Below are 18,638 nucleotides of genomic sequence, written 5' to 3'. Positions count from 1 at the left end.
CCCACGGGAGCTCTTGGAAGCCATCAGCGCCGGTGCGGCCACGCTGGCCAAGGGATGAGCTCCAACCTTTGTGCCTCTGTCTCCCCAGCTTGAAGGCTCCTTGGAACAGGAGAAGAAACTGCGGACAGACCTGGAGAGAGTAAAGAGGAAGCTGGAAGGGGACCTGAAAATGTCCCAGGAATCCATTATGGATCTAGAAAACGACAAGCAGCAAGTGGAAGAGAAATTGAAGAAGTAGCTATCTCATGTTTAATCTCTGTGTTTAAGCCCGAGTGCCAACTTACCCCCTTTAAAAGCCTTGTATTTCACAAGGTTGTTCTTTTAACTGTACAACTATGTATCTGTTTGCAGGAAGGAGTTTGAAATCAGTCAATTACAAACAAAGATTGAAGAGGAGCAAGCCCACAGCTTACAATTACAAAAAAAGATCAAAGAACTGCAGGTAGAAGTTTTAATCCTTCCCGACCCTGAAAACCCTTTCCAAGGGTCCCTCCCGCCCTTGTTTCTGCCCTTGCTTTTGTTGCTTTAGCTGCTTATTTTCTTCCTATCCTCAGAGCTGGAGGCAATGTTTTGTCCTTCTCTTGATTTTTCTGAAATTAACATTTTAATCTTGCCAGTAGCACATACAGATTTCTTGGGGAATATTTCGGTGTTACCAATAAGGCCAAATATGACTGGCAAGGGTGCATGGATCATCATCCATAAACCTCCCTTCTCAGAAGTCACTCTCACCTTCTGGTGGATTGTGTATACTACTGGCTCCCTTGCTATGGGTTTATCTATGCATTAAGGACCCGAAGAGGGGTGGCTGGCTGGCTCAGGCAGTGGAACGTGCAACTCTTGGTCTTAGGGTTGTGAGTTCGAGCCCCGTGTTGGGTGTACAGATTACTTAAAAGTGAAATCTTTATTAAGAAAGTCTTGAGGGGCGCCTGGGTGGCTCAGTGGATTAAGCCGCTGCCTTCGGCTCAGGTCATGATCCCAGTGTCCTGGGATCGAGCCCCGCATCGGGCTCTCTGCTCAGCAGGGAGCCTGCTTCCCCTTCTATCTCTGCCTGACTCTCTGCCTACTTGTGATCTCTCTCTCTGTCAAATAAATAAATAAAATCTTTAAAAAAAAAAAAAGAAAGTCTTGAAGAAATTATCTAAGGGAGATAGATACATGATACACACATACTTATATATATATACGTATATATTAAAATATGAAGGAACAAGAACATAAGTGTAAACATGTATCATGTATCTGTACATATATATTTATTTATGCATGTAAATATGTTCATTAAGTCTATGTGTATTTTATATTCTATATACTTTATATTTTTTTAGCTTAAATATGATAACACAGAGACTATGGTTCTACAACTTGCCACTTTCATGTAGCAATGCATCCTACAGAGCTGTCCATGGTAGACGTAGACATGGGTCAATTCTAAAGACTTTATGAACTTCCGGAACATGCTTCCATCATGGTGGATTTGACCATCCCCTACTGAAGGACCTTTAGAATGTTTCCAACCGTATTCCTCATTAACTTAATGTTATCATGTAGTCTTTTTTTTGTGGTGCCTACCCCCAGTCCGTCACCACCCGCCTTGCCCAAAGTGGGCTGCTCCCTCTCCCCACCAACATTCCTGATCCAGTGAACCTTTCAGGCCCGCACAGAAGAGCTGGAGGAGGAAATCGAGGCAGAGCGGGCCTCCCGGGCCAAAGCAGAGAAGCAGCGCTCTGACCTCTCCCGGGAATTGGAGGAGATCAGCGAGCGCCTGGAGGAAGCCAGTGGGGCCACTTCCGCCCAGATTGAGATGAACAAGAAGCGCGAGGCCGAGTTCCAGAAACTTCGCCGGGACCTGGAGGAGGCCACCCTGCAGCACGAAGCCACCACAGCCACTCTTCGGAAGAAGCACGCCGACAGCGTGGCCGAGCTCGGGGAGCAGATAGACAACCTGCAGAGGGTCAAGCAGAAGCTGGAGAAGGAGAAGAGTGAGCTCAAGATGGAGATCGATGACATGGCCGGCAACATTGAGACAGTCTCCAAGTCGAAGGTAACTGACCCCTACTCTTAGCAAATGTGAGGCAGCTACGTTCACCTGCCCAGGAAGCAGACATAATTTGATGCCCCCAAACTCACTGTCTGTTCCAAACTGCAAGGCTCTCCCGCCTTCTGCCTGCTCCCAGTGCCCCTAAATTCACTCCTGTCGTTGGAGCTTGACTCAGTGACCTACTATGACTTGAGGTCTCATCATCCTTCCAGAATTTCAGAAAGCTTTCAGAATCTTCCAAACCACCTGGGATTTTCTAGAACTAAACCTATGGAAGGATTGCACCAAAGGGCCTTGCTGGGTATGGTTGGATATGTCACCTCCTTGGCCCACAGTATCCATCCCTGGGAGGCATAACTAATGAGAACTTATACGTGAGAACAGAGTTAGATCCAAGTTTTGTTACACTCGAAGCATGTAAAATTCAGGAGGGGAGGAACTCTTTAAGAAAATGTATACAAAATTATACATACAAAGTTAGGCACGAAAGTAGTCATTTAGAGTGAGAGAAAGAAGTCACAAATTATTGGCACCCTGGAGACACAGACCGTTTGCCAGAAAGTTCTCCCTAGAAATATATTCTGCTTGCATGTAGCTTTCCTTCCCCACCTGGAACCTTCTACAGCTACTTGCATGGTTTAGGGCCCATGCAAGTAAAGTTCATGCTTAACCACACCAGTTTACTCTGGTAAACCCACTCCTCTGTATGACTTCAAGGTAAAGGCTTCCTCAGCAATGATATGCTTGTAGATTTGTGGGGCCTCTTGCTGTCCTTGTTTAGGATCTGGACTCCCACACCCACGCTTTCTTCTTGACTTCTTCCTCAGTGCCTGACTGCAACTCCTTTTTCTCTCTTGCCTGCTTCCCCGTTTTTCTGTCCTTCTTGGCTTTTATTTCCTTCTAAGGAGTTAGGTCTATATGTATTCTCTGTCTCTGTCTTTGTCTCTCTCCACCCCCGTAACCTCTAGTTCAGGTTGCAGGGTTGTCTGGGTTAGAAGAGATGACAGCACCTACTTGCCACCTCCCTTCCTCTGTAACTTCATGCTCTCTGTTCTCAATTTTAGAATGCAGTGGAAGAAGTACCTTATATTGCTTTATTTTTTAAGTTGTTATATGCTTTGATTTTTTGCCTTGTGATTTGCTGTCTCTTTGTCAACTGCCCTAGATAAAATTATTGTATGTTCATATGTCATTTTCTCAAAGATATCCAAAGCCCCTTGAGACCTTCCTTTGAATCTAATATCTTTGCCTCTTCTGCTACCATCTTATACTTCCTACTCTGAAGAAAAATACATGCTCAACATATTTATTTTATGTTATATGAGGTAGGAAGAGGACGTCTACAATATATGCAAGGTTTTGAAATAAACTCCATGAAAACAGGGGCCAAACTAGAGGCTGGGGGAGTGAATCCCTCCGTGCCACCTCCCCCATAAGGGATCTTTTGTATAATCAAATGAAATGTGCAACAGTGTCCCCTGAATATACTGCTTGCAAACAAATAAATCAGAAGGTAATATCACTCACATGGCAACAGAATTACTTATGTTACAAGAGGATCCTGGGGTTCCTTGGAGTAGCATGTTCTCAAAGGTTGTTTTTTTGTTTGGTTTTTGTTTTTTTGTTGTTTTTTGTTTTTTTTTTTTGCAAACCAATCAATATTTATCTACCTAAAGCTGTTGCTCCAACTAATTGGTGACTAAGCAGTCATCACAGATAAAACTTGCCAAACCCGAAGTGATGGTGATTTTTTAAACTGATGTGTATGTGTTCTGCATTCTTATTTTTATTTTACCTGACAAGAAGCTAAACTAACCCAATTTCCCAGTTCAGACCTGGACACCAGAAACCCAATATTTCCCATTCATGTTGACTTTTTTTTTTTTTTTTTTTTTTTTTTTAGAGTAACGTGGAAAGAATGTGCCGGACTGTGGAAGACCAATTTAATGAGATCAAAGCCAAAGATGACCAACAGACACAGTTAATCCATGATCTGAACATGCAGAAGGCAAGACTGCAGACCCAAAATGGTAAGGATTGAGGGGCTGGGTTCCAGAAACTACAGACCATGGGTCAACAATGTTCAGCAACACTCATGCTCCTGTTTGGTAGGGGAACTGAGCCACCAACTGGAAGAGAAGGAGTCTCTGATCTCACAGCTAACCAAAGGCAAGCAGGCCCTCACCCAGCAGCTGGAGGAGCTGAAGAGACAAGTGGAAGAAGAAACCAAGGTAAGAATGCCTGTCTCTGGAATGGCAGAGTCAGAACCTGAGAAGCCATGAAAACTGGTTGGAGGCAGCCCTACAGCATGAAGTCTGCTACTTCTCTTCTCTGCTGTGTGGGAGAGTAGGAACCTGTTCTTTGAGGGCACAGGACTCTGGTGTTGGATCTCCTTCAGAGCCAAGGTGCTCCAACCTCTGGGCTTTTCTCCCCCTCATAGCGTGGTCTGATAAACACCCTCACCAGCCAGGGCATCCCTTCCCGACATTCCCCTCTCCCCCCTCCCCCACCGCACCTGCTCAACCCATCTCTGCCTCTGTTCTCTCACTCTGCTCAGCCATTCAGCCCAGCCCCGCCGAGATGCCCTCTTCGTTCTTCCTCATCACTCATGCGTCACCTGCTGCAACACCTGAGTTTAAGTTCTCCCCCCTCCCAAAAGACTGTACGGCTCTGGGGACACACTTGGGACATATGCATGAACATGAACCTCCTCATCATGTTCTTGACTTCCATATCTAGGTCTTCATGCTCATCACGCCCTTCTCCCCGCAGATCTGTAAACTCCTCCTAGGCAAGAATAATTTTTCCCTAGCACCAAACAGAAGCTACAATGCACACAGCAGGTGCTTAATAAGTGCTGTCTATGGTGTTCAAGCATGAGAATGGGAATCCAGGAGTCTACCCAAATGGCATTCCTTGATGGTGGCCTCAGAAAGTGTTTTGTGGGGGCCTGGCTGGCTTGGTCAAGACTCTTGATCTCAGGGTTGTGAGTTCAAGCACTTTGGGTGTAGAGATTACTTAAAATCTTAAAAAAAAAAAAAAAAGGAAAAGAAAGAGTTTTGTTTTGGAACCTCAAGATGAGAGCTAAATTGTCCTCTTCACCAGGCAGGATTGAGCAAAGGAGGCCTCTGGGCATGTTCTCCCCTGCCTGGAAGAGGTAACAGGCACAGAAACAGAACAGCTCACATCAGAGTCCCCCTGCATGGGGACACAGCGTCTGGTGACACCAAACAATACTTTTTTGGGTTTTCTTCAAGGCAACAGGTTTCCATAGCATTGCATCAAGTAACAAGAAAATGACCCCCTTCCTAAGTCTGTTTCAATTCTTCTCCTTGCATAAGGAAAAGAGCTCAATGTGGTTACATCTCTCTAGCATGTGCTCATTTTCCTTATGAAGGCATAGAGAGAGCAGGCTTCAGGTACAGAGGCATACAGCAAGTACCTGGCTGGAAAGTGATCCATTACATTGCTTTACCCGCATTGCATTTATTCTTAGAGCTCCCTTCTGTGTGTGGCACATGTTAGTGCTTTTCTATTTATAGTTTAATACTTTACTTTTATTTAAATACAATCAGGGAGCCAACGTGACAAAAAAGAAATAAAACAGGACATATGCAGATATGGCTAAGTTTGTGAAGGCAGCTCAGGAGCAGCTCACGTTGGGAGATGCTGGTTTAGAGGAAAATACCTTAGCTTGGAGTATGGCCGAAAGCCTTTGCACTCTGTCATCACCCTCCTCCCGCAGGCCAAGAACGCCCTGGCCCACGCCCTGCAGTCCTCCCGCCACGACTGTGACCTGCTGCGGGAACAGTATGAGGAGGAGCAGGAGGGCAAGGCCGAGCTGCAGAGGGCTCTGTCCAAGGCCAACAGTGAGGTGGCCCAGTGGAGGACCAAATACGAGACGGACGCCATCCAGCGCACGGAGGAGCTGGAGGAGGCCAAGTACGGGGCTCCCTGGCGACAGCAGAAGCGGTGACCCCAGGACATGAGTGAGGGGACAGAGAACGCTTCCTGCCTTGAGAGACAGTCGCTTCCTCCCCAGCACTTTGAGTTTTTGTTAAGCATTCGTCCCTGTTCTTCCCCTGGGACTGTCCTTTCCACTTGGTCCCCTTGGTGGCTTCTTGGTGACCTGCTTTGCCGCCAAGCTCTTTGGGCTTCTTCAGGTGGTACCTGTCCACGCGTCCCATGCTATGTCTTGGTCTTCCCCAGTTCTAGCCCCGAATCAACAGACAGTTCTGAAATTCTGAAATAGTTCACCTTTGCCCAAAAAAAAAAAAAAAAATTGTTCTTTTAGGAAAAAACTGGCCCAGAGGCTCCAGGAAGCAGAGGAAAACACAGAGGCAGTGAGCTCCAAGTGTGCCTCCTTGGAGAAAACCAAGCAGAGGCTCCAGGGGGAAGTGGATGAACTGATGCTTGACTTGGAACGCACCAACACGGCCCGCGTCCTCCTGGACAGGAAGCAGAGGGACTTCGATAAGGTCTGGCCCCCAGAGAGCCACACCCTCTCGCGCTTGCGCGTGTGAGAGACACGCCCACCTGGGAGGTCTGCCGAGCATCAGGTCACGGCGTGTGGGAGGCTGGGCTTTGTAGTGTCTCTTTGCATTCCTGACGGTCCCTCCAAAGTGGATTTTTAGTTCAAGCTAATTCACATTACTCTGAGATGCCACGGAAGACCCGTGGGAGCATCCCAGTCTGGGGCCCGGGATCCAGGACAGAGCCCCGCCCTGTTTCTTGAGTCCCCAGGATGGAAGGGTAAAACCTCAGTGTTGCTCACAGACAGCCCTCGTTTTCCTGGGCTCTCCCAGGTGGCCGTGGTCCTTCCTGCAGTTCACGTGTCCCTGTGCCTTCTCCCAGGTCCTTGCAGAGTGGAAACAAAAACTGGATGAAAGTCAGGCTGAGTTGGAAGCTGCTCAGAAAGGATCCAGGTCGCTTAGTACTGAAGTCTTCAAGCTCCAGAACGCTTATGAGGAAGTGGTGGATCAGTTAGAGACGCTGAGGCGAGAGAATAAAAACCTGCAAGGTGAGCTGCCTCCCCCACCCACCCCAGGGGAGCACCAGTACCCTCCCCCCCCTTGCCTCCTGCTTCCCACCGCCCTGCAGAACCCTTCCGTCTGCTCTGTCGAGCCTGGAGCTCAGCCCTGCTAATGCCACAGACATAGTCGTAACTAAGTGTCCTGGAACATGAAGGGCGAAGGGAGTGGCTAAGTTCACCTCTTCTTAGAGAACAAGATCCTGCACAGATTCTGTCTGGACGTGGCTTAGTGTCCTTGGGCGTGCCACCAAATCCCTTAGGACTTCAGACTCCTGGTCTGCAAAATCAGACCAGACCCGATGTCCCCGAAAGGCCCTTCTAGTCCCAAAAGACGATGATTCTCTATTCTATAGAGGGTCTCCAGAATTTTCTCCCTAGCCCTCGCCGCGACCATTTTACATACTTGGTGAAGACTTAGCGTTCTTGCCACTCCTCCCTCAGCATGGTTCAGGTGGGGCAACACGCCTGGGTTGTGCCGAGACCTCACACAAAGGGTTCCACCACACTCTCTCATGCATAAATGGGAATGAATCACCAGTCCCCAGGTTGCCAGGCAAAATGCCTCTGCTGTCAACACGAGCCCCATCAAACACGCTAAATGGAGCCTGTCCTTTGCAGAAGAGATTTCCGACTTAACCGAGCAGATTGCAGAAACTGGCAAGAACCTTCAGGAAGTGGAAAAGACCAAGAAGCAAGTGGAACAGGAAAAGTCAGACCTCCAGGTCGCCCTAGAAGAGGTGGAGGCAAGTGTCTGGGGACATGACATGAGGGTGCTCAGGAGGGCAGGATGCAGGGAGGTGGGTGGGTGGGGACTAGACCAGACTTCTGGGGCTGCTTCCTGCCAGGAGGGGCCGAGGCTCCACAGGGAAGAACAACCAGCCGTCCCTGGGGAAACAGCTGTGCCATGTTTCATTTCCTGGGTGTCCTCTAGTTCACCACATCTCCCCTTTGGAAAATAAATAAACACGTTTGTGATGTCCTCGATGTCTTCCTCTCGGGAAGCAAGAAATCAGTCAGCAGGCATCCCGAGAGCAGGCTCAGAATTCCTCGGCTCTAACAGGGTCACATGCTAGGTGGTCTATGGACACTGGGATTTCTGGAAAGTCAAAACAGGGCCAGTGTCCTGAGGCCCTAATCGGTGTGGCCAGTGCAGGGCACATGGTGGAGCTGTTTCTAGGGAAATTTGCATGATGCAGGATAAGAGGTGAGCGATTACTCTGTCATTTTAGACAATAGGGTGGCTCCTGAGTTAGAGTCCCTGTTAAAAAAACAAAACAAAACACCCGGGCACCTGGGTGGCTCAGTGGGTTAAGCCTCTGCCTTCACCTCAGGTCATGATATCAGGGTCCTGGGATCGAGCCCCGCCCGCATCGGGCTCTCTGCTCAGTGGGGAGCCTGCTTTCCTCTCTCTCTCTCTCTCTCTCCCCCTGCCTACTTGTGATCTCTCTCTCTTTATTAAAAAATAAATTTTTAAAAATCTTAAAAAAAAAAAGACACACCCAATAAAGGTTTTACTTAATTCAGAAAGGTGCTCTGTCCCTCTCCAGACACAAACTTTTTAGTAACAGATAGAAAACCTGCAAGGTGAGCTGCCTCCCCCACCCACCCCAGGGGAGCACCGGTACCCTCCCCCCCCAGGTTCATTACTAGGAGGGACATTTGGGGGCCACATTGTTTGACCTCTACTCATCTGTAAAATGGATAGAATAATATTCGTTCTATCACACTGACTAGGAAAATACCCATTCAAGAAGGGGGGCTGTCCATGACCTCCCCCAGCGCTCCCTCCAACCACTCCTCTGCTTCGATCAGGGCTCCTTGGAACACGAAGAGAGCAAGATCTTGCGTGTCCAACTGGAGTTGAGCCAGGTGAAATCCGAGCTTGACCGCAGGGTCACTGAGAAGGACGAAGAGATCGAGCAGCTGAAAAGAAAGAGCCAGCGAGCGGCAGAAGCCATGCAGAGCATGCTGGACGCCGAGATCCGGAGCCGGAACGACGCCATGAGGCTGAAGAAGAAGATGGAGGGAGACCTCAACGAGATGGAGATCCAGCTGGGCCATTCCAACCGCCAGGTGGCAGAGACACAGAAACACCTGCGCACTGTGCAGGGTCAGCTCAAGGTGAGCCCAGGCTCCCATGGACCTGGCCGACGCTCGCCCTGTCCCGGACTCCAGCCTAACTCACATCCGGCTGCCCCCGCAGGACTCCCAGCTGCACCTGGATGAGGCCCTGAGGAGCAATGAGGACCTCAAGGAGCAGCTGGCCATTGTGGAGCGCAGGAATGGCCTCTTGCTGGAGGAGCTGGAGGAGATGAAGGTGGCCTTGGAGCAGACGGAGCGGACCCGCAGGCTGTCAGAGCAGGAGCTGCTGGACGCCAGTGACCGCGTGCAGCTCCTTCACTCCCAGGTGCATCCCTCCTCCCTCCACCCAGGGCCCACCTTGGGGGGCAGGCAGGACCCTCGCAGTGGAAGGGAGCACCCGCCCTTCCTCTCAGACGAGCGGTCAAGACCAAGCTGCTTTAAGCTTTAGTTCTTTGGAGGTGGCCGGCTGGTGCAGTGGGTAGATCTCGGGGTTGTGAGTTCGAACCCCACTTGGGTGGAGAGATGAATTAAAAGTAAAATCTTCAAAAAAAAAAAAAAAGCTTAGTTCTTGGACTAACTATACTCTGAGCTTTCTTTACTCTGAAGATAAAAGGTCATGCACGTCTCCATCTCAGAGAAAGGAAGGATGAGTTATTGCATCAAGGGGCTGGAGAAGGCTTCACAGAGGAAGCAACCTCTAACGGCAATCTTGGAAAATTAGAATTATCTTTCAAAATAATTATCTTTCAAAATATATTTTTTTACCTTTATGAAAGTTCTTGTTGGGTTTTTAAGGAGATAGAAGTTTATCGAATACACCAGAAGGGAGCAGGGAGCTGTCCCCCACCTTTATAAAAGTCTTATAAAAACAATTCTTTGTTGCGAAATAGAGAGCCTATAAACAAACAAGTAGAAGAAACATACCAGCCACCGTGTCCCCATTGGAAACTTTTTCTTCCAAGCTCTCGGAAGCTCTCCTCGATCTCTGCAATTATTATACTTTTGTAAAAATGAGATCGGCATTTCTGCAGCTTCCTATTTTCATTTTAACAAAGTGTCATTTCCATCCCTTTAAATCATCTTCTATGACTTTTTTTTTTAAAGGTTTTATTTATTTATTTGACAGACAGGGATCACAAGTAGGCAGAGACAGAGGCAGAGAGGAGGAAGCAGGCCCCCTGCCGAGCAGAGAGCCCAATGTGGGGCTCGATCCCAGGACCCTGAGATCATGACCCGAGCCAAAGCCAAGAGCCAGTTGCTTCACCGACTGAGCCACCCAGGTGCCCCCGCCGTGACTATTTTTAATGGCAGAAAAGTGGTGTATTACAGTAGGGTGATGTGGCAGTTTTATTTAATCTATCTTCCATGGCTGGATATTTTTAATTATTCCCAATAAAATCTTTACCACTAGAAAGAGTTCTATGATGAACTTAACTTATAATTAAGTTTTCCCGTTTTCCCGTTATTGTTTCCTTCCTTAATATTCCTAGACGTAAACAGGTTGCTGGAAGCAGAATTTCATGGTCCAAAGGATAAAGACATTTGCAACTTATTGTAAATCAGCCTTCACAAGGTGGTCTCCATTTTTATTCTCATTGAGAGAATATGTAAGAGCTCTTGCCTCTAAATCCTCAAAGGCCCTAGTTACACGTGTTTTAATCCTCACCAACTTCACGGTTGAAAACACCTCATCTATATAATTTTTATTTTCTTGGGTAACGTTGCTGGCTCTTTGGGTAAAGCATCCAACTTCACTCTTGATCTCAGGGTCATGAGTTCAAGCCCCATGTTGGGCCTGGAGTCTACTTAAAAAAATACATATATAGTAAAGTTTTGATTACTAATGAGTAACTGCTTCTTCTGGCAGGTTCCACCTATATACACTTTGTGCCCTGGTTTCTTACTTGTGCAATTTGTCTTTTTTATGAATTGAGGAAGAGAGTGTTTTTTTGAGCAATATACATTGGGAGCATTTTCCCCTTTGTCACGCTTGTAATTCTATTTACCGTGTGTCTTGATCATTAGAATTATTTCTCATTTTATATATTTAGGTCTACCCATCCTTTTCTTGCTCCAACACCTTTTAAATTCTTCCTCAAACACATGAAAGTCTACCTTTATCAGTTACTCATTCATTTTATATACAGTTCTTGGGTCTGTTTCAGGACCTTCTGTTTGGTCAAGAATGAAACAGTACCTAGCAAATCCCCCAGGGAAAAATAAGAAATATGACCATGATTGATTGCCTTCCTCATGCAAATTTCTTCCCCTCAATTGTTCCAAGCTCCCAAAGATAACTTACACCTCTGGCATCTAATTTTTCCTATAGAACACGAGCCTGATAAATACCAAGAAAAAATTGGAAGCGGACATAGCCCAGTGCCAGGCAGAGGTGGAGAACTCCATCCAAGAGTCCAGAAATGCAGAGGAGAAGGCCAAGAAAGCCATCACAGATGTGAGCTCTGTTCCTTCTTTGCAGCGCCTGTTTTTGGAGTCAGGAAAGGGGCTTCGAGGTGGGGACAAGGCAAGGAGGTTTTGTCTCCTGATGACCTACAGTTGGTCATGCTGGCTTCCTAGAGGGGGAGTTAGATGAAGCCTCAGCCAAAATCAGCTGGGGAGGAGATACATGACTAGTCATGGTGGAATGAGGGAGCCAGGAACAGCACGCACAGTATTGACCTTGACAGCTTCCTCTGTGGACTCCTGGTTGGGATGCCAGGTGGCCCACTCACATGTCCTATGAACTTCATCAGGCGGCCATGATGGCCGAGGAGCTAAAGAAGGAGCAGGACACCAGTGCCCACCTGGAGCGCATGAAGAAGAACCTGGAGCAGACGGTGAAGGATCTGCAGCACCGTCTGGACGAGGCTGAGCAGCTGGCCCTGAAGGGCGGGAAGAAGCAGATCCAGAAACTGGAGAACCGGGTAGGGTTCTAGAAGGTTCTAGAAGATCTGGTTCTCAAAGTGATATTCGGTTCAGCCATCCTGGGCAGAGCCATCAGTCCAGCCACTAGGTTGCAGGAGAGTGGGGGTGGATGAAGGGCATGCAAGTTTGGTCTGAGGACTACATGCCGATATGCCCACCTAGATCTCCTTCACTGGTTCCTCCACCCCAACACACACACACACACACCCACACACACACACTTTACAACACTCATGCCTCAGGAGCTGCAGAATGAAGACACTTGCAAATAGTCACATCCTGTTTTTATAGGAATTCAGATCCATATAAGTGAGGGGAAATGTACTTTGCTTTCATAACATTACGTAGTTTATGTAAGTTACATTTTGGACCAGCCTCTGTTTTGGTGAACAATGGCTCATGTAAAGTCTAGAGTCTCTCTTCACCTCCCACCCCCCGGCTCCCGTTTGTCCCAGACTTCTCAGTCTCTGAACCCAGTCAGGCTGCAATGCTGGGAAGCTTCTCCCTAGCTCTGTCCTAAAGGGCAGGTGACTGGCACTTCCTCCCACGTTTTTTCGCAGAAAAATCTCTACCCCCAGTACAGAGGCAGTCTTGCTTCTTTCTGAATCTGGGAGCTGATCTGTATTTGTTTTTGTCTCTTCGCGAAAGGCTTCCTTTTTTGCTGGACCCCTTGCTTTTCCCTTGAGACCTGGGGACGGTTTATTTCATTTGTTTTGCAAATGGCTCCATTACCAGTTCTGTGGGGCTGGGGGATGGGGAGCTTGTTCTTTCTATCTTCTCTGTAGTCCTGGGAGGGAGGAAATGGTGGCACAGGAGGAGAGGGGGTGAGGGGCAGGCCAAGAGAAGGAGGTGACCTCTCAGCAGGGAGGCACCCCAAGTGCACTCGGGCTTCAAGCCTTCCAAGGATGTGGTCACCAGCACATGCACACCATGAATGTGAACGATTTTTTTTTTTTTTTTTTTTTTTGGTTAAAAAACAACAAGGCCATAGGCAAGTGAGTAACAAAAGTCAACACCACGGAAGTCAGAATTTCTTCCCCCCCAAGTTCTCTAAATTCTTATTTCTAATTCTTCCCAGTCGTCCTCTGTTGCATGAGCTTAGCCTGTCCTCATGGATCCCTCCACTGAGGGAGGGATTAGAGCCCATGCCTCCCTCCCTGATTCTTTGGTTCCTGGGCCAGCCAAACCCCCTCATTGCATGGCACCTCAACTGGCCTCCAGCCCCAGCTGCCCCATTATCTTTAGTTCTGCAAACCTTCCAGAGGCCACTAGAGCATTGCCAGGAACCCATATGTTTCGCAGAACCTAACAGTAAACAGCTTCCCAGGGCACATGGGTAGAGAGGGGGCTAGGGATCGTTTTGGGAACAGTGCCCAGAGTTAATCTGTTCCACTGGCGGATTCCAAGGTTGATCTGGTGAGTCCACAAGCCCAGGGCTGCCCATGTCTGTGGCCACTGGGATTCCCTGTGGCTGACCACCACCCTCACGTCTTGACTCTTTCTAGACTGTGGCTTTGGGACAACAGTTAGTGACCTGTGTCCTCGGTGGCTGTCCTGTTCCCTCAAGACTTCAGGAAAGCCAGAAACAGCTATTAAGTGACCACTACTGGCAGAGTGCTTTATCATTTAAAACACGCTTTTACGTGCTTTGTCTAACTTGACTCCCACCTTTGATGCAGGTGGAGTGGGAATTACAGTCTCTACCCTAAACCCATAGAAACTCACTCTTAGGGGCAGCTGCTTTGGCTCTTGGAATAAGTCAGCTGGCCCCAGGGCTTGAACACACCTGGACCGTTCCTGGCCCAGGCTCTCTCCATGACCCCCTGCAGCCTCACTTGGCCAGGAATCAGGCCCCCCAAAATGTTCACACAGGCTTCACCTGCAGGGATGAGTCGGGGCTGAGGCCCAGGCCTCGTCAAACTGCCTCCCCCAGGGGAAGAGCCGTCCTTGGCCAAGCCCAGCCTGGTAGCCCTGCTGGGAGCACCAAAAGCTGCGTCTTGTACTCCTTTGCACAAGGCCACCACACCAGCAGTGGTGGCCCTGTGTACCCAGGGTGTTTCCTGAGCTCTAGGAGGAGACATTTTTACAAACTATATTTAGGGGATACCAAGTTCACCCTAAAATGACCATGGGAGAAGTCTGCTGCTCTGACCCAAACGCTGGGCTCTCTCCACCCCCCCAAAAAAAACCAGGTGCGTGAGTTGGAAAACGAGCTGGATGCTGAGCAGAAGAGGGGGGCCGAGGCTCTGAAGGGGGCCCATAAATATGAACGCAAGGTCAAGGAGCTAACCTACCAGGTAGGTGTCTCCAAAGCCTCCATGAGCTCCAGGTTGCTCCGACCCCGGCATAAGCTGTGGTGGCGGTGGCACGGTGCTATGTTTGCAGGCCGAGGAGGACCACAAGAACATCCTCAGGCTTCAGGATCTGGTGAACAAGCTGCAAGCCAAAGTGAAGGCTTACAAGAGGCAGGCTGAGGAGGCTGTGAGTAGGGGGGCCCTGGAAGCCCATGCCCACCTAAGAACACCCAGTCCTCATCAAGAGTCTGTCCTGTTGTGGAGCCTAAGGCCCAAGTTTTCATTTGCAGGCTACAAAGTCAGGGACGCCTGCCCACTTCTCTCCCCTTGCTTGTGTTAAATAAGGCTGCCTGCCCCCCAGCTGCACCTCCCCCATGCTTCCTATCTCATCTCAGGTGGCCCTGCCCCTCACTTTATCCCCCACCCCCAGCCCAGAACATTCTAGCTCCCCTTGCCAGCCCTACCTCACTGAGGCCCCAGCCAGCTCAGCCTACCCCACCAGCCCTCCCTGAGCCGGCAACCTGACCTTAGATCCGTCACAACATCACACCTTGCCCCTGTCCTTCATCCCACTGTCTCCTCTTCCCTCCCTCCCTCCCTCCTCTGCCTCCCTCCCTCCCACCCACCCTTCCTGACCTACCCTTGATCAAACAGACCTCAGAGATATTCTAGCAAAAAGCTGGCCAGCGGGGCGGCGGGGGGAGGGGGGGTGTTGGAGTAGGGAAGAGGTGGGGACTTTTTCCTGTTACAGAAAATAAATACTTTGGGAAATTCTAGGTTAAGCAAAGTTGAACCGGTTGCTTTCAAGGATTTTTCAGATTTTGTCTGTGATGGGTAATGCACTCTTCAAAGTGAACACACCATTGTAAAATGCAGCTTTGTCCCCCACCCACAAACCCAGGTGGAACTTGGAACCTTTTTATTGTATGCAGAGCAGCCCATAGCCCATAGCCATAGCACTAGGGTTCTGAGGAACAAAATTTGGGGGACCCTGCTGTTGATAAATGACTGAGCAGATGGCTTCTCTCAATGTCCATTTTCCCTCCCTGCCCAGGGGCTCGTGGTTCCACCTTGACCACAGGGAAGCAGATCTGAGCTAGTTAAATGGAGGGGAAGGGGTCTGTGCCCATTGGATGAGGATGGTCACAGCGAAACTGTCTGGGAGGGAGGGTACCAGGAGACCACCTTCTTGGAGAACCTTTGGATTGTCCTCAGTAGATGTGGGGACAATGGCCTGGCAACAGGGCAGACAGTGCTGGGATAAGGCCAGGGCAAGGAGGGTTAGGGCATTAGACTCTGACCTTCCAGGTACCTTGGGAGGACTCAGGGCTTAGGTCCCGGCAGAGCAGGGTTGTAGGGGAACAGGCAGGGGTCCAAGGAATGGCAGCACTACCCTCAAGGTGGCCAGACAGCATACACGGTCAGGGGCTAGGAGTGGTGTCCTGGCACCAAGAGAGCTGGGCTCAGCCCCCTCTGCCCTCAGGGAATCCAGGGCCCAAGCCCTCCCGGTTCCCCAGTGCCCCAGGGAGACCTGCAGGGACAAGAAACCTCAGAGCCAGAGTGAGGAACTGCCTCCTGTCCCTCCATCTCCCCATTCAGGAGGAGCAGGCCAACACGCAGCTGTCCAAGTGCCGGAGGGTCCAGCACGAGCTGGAGGAGGCGGAGGAGAGAGCGGACATTGCCGAGTCCCAGGTCAACAAGCTGCGGGCCAAGAGCCGAGATGTGGGGGCTCAGGTGAGAGCAGATGTCTTCCCCAGATGTCCTGATGCCGAGATCCGGGGAACACCTAGTGAGAGTACAGAGGCCACCCCTCCAGCCAGGCCCCTGCTGGTTCCAGAATCATGGGGCAGGGGACAGACGTCTTATCACCCCCATGCCTCCCTGTCGTAAGAGGTGCTGCCCGGGAAGCCCCTGCTTTTCAGGGGACTCGTCCCTCTCCAGGGACCCATGGCTTTGTTTTTATGATGTGCAAAGGGAAACAATGCCGTTCTTCGATATTTTTCCGGAAGTTCCTGCCTTTTCAGCTGCTCCTCGTGAAGGCAGTACTCAGCCTTGCCTTGGGTTTGACTCATTTCCTGCTTGTTTTCCTCCCACAGAAGCTGGAGGAATGAGGCCTTCCCGATGCCCGCTGCCGTGCGACACACTGGGAGAGGGGAGGGATGGTGTTGTGAGAAATAAAGTCTGCTCGTTCCTCGTCCCTCTGGCTCTGCGTGTTCATAATCACGGTCCATCCCACTTGCTCAGGGTGCTTTGAAAGGCGTGTCCGACCTGCTGTGCGGACACAGAAATAAGGGATGTGGTAAATACGAGGAAGTCCTCCTGGATCCATCAGTAAAGGCCAAGAGAAAAACCACTGCCAAGTAAGCCAAGTAAGCCACCGGCTTCCTTCGCACTGAAATAAAGCCCCTTTCAGGTAACCAGAGCACATTTTCTCCTCAGAACACAGAATTGTTTCAATTCACTTCCCCAGTGTCTCTCTCAACTTCCAGACAGGGACACTGGGCCCAGGTAAATGAAGTCCTCCGACTGTGGTTACCCGAGGCAGGGTGGAGTTGAGATGCCCTGGGTCACAGACTCCCAGGAAGTGTTGCCGCTAAGAAATTCTGCTTTTCCATCCTGTCCTTCTAAGGGGCTGTGTTGAACATCCACTGCTCCCCATGACATCTGATCAGGGAGTAGGTGTACCCTAACTCATTCATTCCTGGGAAACACTGGGTAGGGTCTTGCCTGCTTTCTCCTTCCAGCTGTCTTCTCTCTGCCCCACCTGCACGGATCCTTCCCACGGTGCGCAGAGCCAAAACGTGAAGGCAGCAGGTGGGCTGTGAACTTCCAGAGTCCAGGCTGAGCCTGGCCCAAGTGTCAAGAGAGAAGCCTCTGTTGATTTGGGGGCTCACTCCTGGATCCTGATCAGATTGTGTTGATTCACTTACATGGAAGGGTAAAGATGTAGCAGAATGGGATAAAGACAGGATTAGGCCCAATCACTTCATAGCTATAAATGCATGGCCTCGGATTGGCCTTGGCCTTGAGTTGGCCACACACTCTCTGAACCTGACTTTCCTCAAAGGTCATACTGACAAGGTGCATGGGCTTGGGTTCTGGCAAACATGGATGGAATCCCAGGACTGTCACATGCTAACTGCATGGCCTTGGGCAAGTCAGTCTTCTCTCTGAGCCCCATCTTCCTTATTCTGTAATGATAGAAGTCATAGCTTTGCTAGAATGGGTGAGGGGCTGGGATGGTGACAAGAGGTGTAGAGCTTCTTCGGGGGGCAATGAAATGTTCTTCGGGGATGGATGTGTAGCTGTGAATATACTGAAAGCCATTGAATTGTATAGTATGTAGATTATATCTCAATAAAATCAAAACTGGCTTACTCTGTACCAGGCACAAGATAAGTACACTATCCTCTAACATCTTGTGTCATCTCTTCTCTCTAGCTTTCTAGATCCAACCCTCCTTTCCATCTCATCACCAGCCCAGCCCACATGCTTTCAACACAGTGGGGTACGAAAGTGAGGCAGTTGGCAGCAGTGATGGTGGCAGGAAATTATTCTGAGATCAGGTGAACTCATATGTCTGACATTATGATCCCCATCAACATCACCATTATCACCATCATCACCATCATCATCAGCATCACCACCATCATCATCACCACGTCACCATGTCACCACCACCAGCAGCAGGCTCACCAACGTCAACATCATCATCATCATCAACATCATCATCACCATTGCCACCATCATGATCACCATCACCACCAGTGTCACCATCGTCATCATCATCACCACCATCATCACCATCACCGTCATTGTCACCATTGTCATCAGGATAATCACCATCATCATCACCATCATTACTGTCATCACTACCATCATTGCCATCATCACCATCATCATCGTCATCACCATCACCATCATCAACATCATCCACACCATCATTACCATCATTGTCACCATTGTTATCAGGATCATCACCATCATCATCACCATCACCATCTCACCACCACCATCATCATCAGTGCTAAACTTCAAGACTGGAGGAGTCTATTTAAAAAAAAAAATCTCTTCAACTTCCTCAGTTTTACAGACAAGGAAACTGAGGTCATTCTCAAGGTCCCCAGATATCTGCACCAGTCCAGCCCAATAATTTCAAATACAAGAACACTGTGAATGTGTTGAGTGTTCTCATGCTCCTTTTTCTCCCTTCCATTCAAGCCACACAACAAGCCCATCAGGAGATCAGGCCAATATCAATCTC

The 18,638-nt window shown here is 49.3% G+C and overlaps 1 protein-coding gene across 1 annotated transcript in view; it reads left to right on the top strand.

Annotated features, from left to right (window-relative positions):
- MYH13 (myosin heavy chain 13) overlaps positions 1-16,264 on the top strand; it is a 48,762-nt gene extending 32,498 nt beyond the window's left edge. The window contains exons 24-39 of the mRNA XM_044250257.1: positions 89-234; positions 352-442; positions 1,655-2,044; positions 3,945-4,071; positions 4,154-4,272; positions 5,787-5,983; positions 6,336-6,519; positions 6,896-7,061; positions 7,692-7,816; positions 8,886-9,194; positions 9,277-9,480; positions 11,485-11,610; positions 11,909-12,079; positions 14,273-14,377; positions 14,466-14,561; positions 15,974-16,264. Of these exons, the coding sequence (XP_044106192.1) occupies positions 89-234; positions 352-442; positions 1,655-2,044; positions 3,945-4,071; positions 4,154-4,272; positions 5,787-5,983; positions 6,336-6,519; positions 6,896-7,061; positions 7,692-7,816; positions 8,886-9,194; positions 9,277-9,480; positions 11,485-11,610; positions 11,909-12,079; positions 14,273-14,377; positions 14,466-14,561; positions 15,974-16,264 (2,847 nt within the window). The remainder of the gene's footprint in view (positions 1-88; positions 235-351; positions 443-1,654; positions 2,045-3,944; positions 4,072-4,153; positions 4,273-5,786; positions 5,984-6,335; positions 6,520-6,895; positions 7,062-7,691; positions 7,817-8,885; positions 9,195-9,276; positions 9,481-11,484; positions 11,611-11,908; positions 12,080-14,272; positions 14,378-14,465; positions 14,562-15,973) is intronic.
- Positions 16,265-18,638: the final 2,374 nt, after the last annotated feature.

This window comes from Neovison vison, chromosome 5 (genome assembly GCF_020171115.1).
Source record: "Neovison vison isolate M4711 chromosome 5, ASM_NN_V1, whole genome shotgun sequence".
NCBI classification, from domain to species: domain Eukaryota; kingdom Metazoa; phylum Chordata; class Mammalia; order Carnivora; family Mustelidae; genus Neogale; species Neogale vison.
The sequence above is the reverse complement of the archived record's forward strand: the minus strand, read 5'-3'. Positions and strand labels throughout refer to the sequence as shown.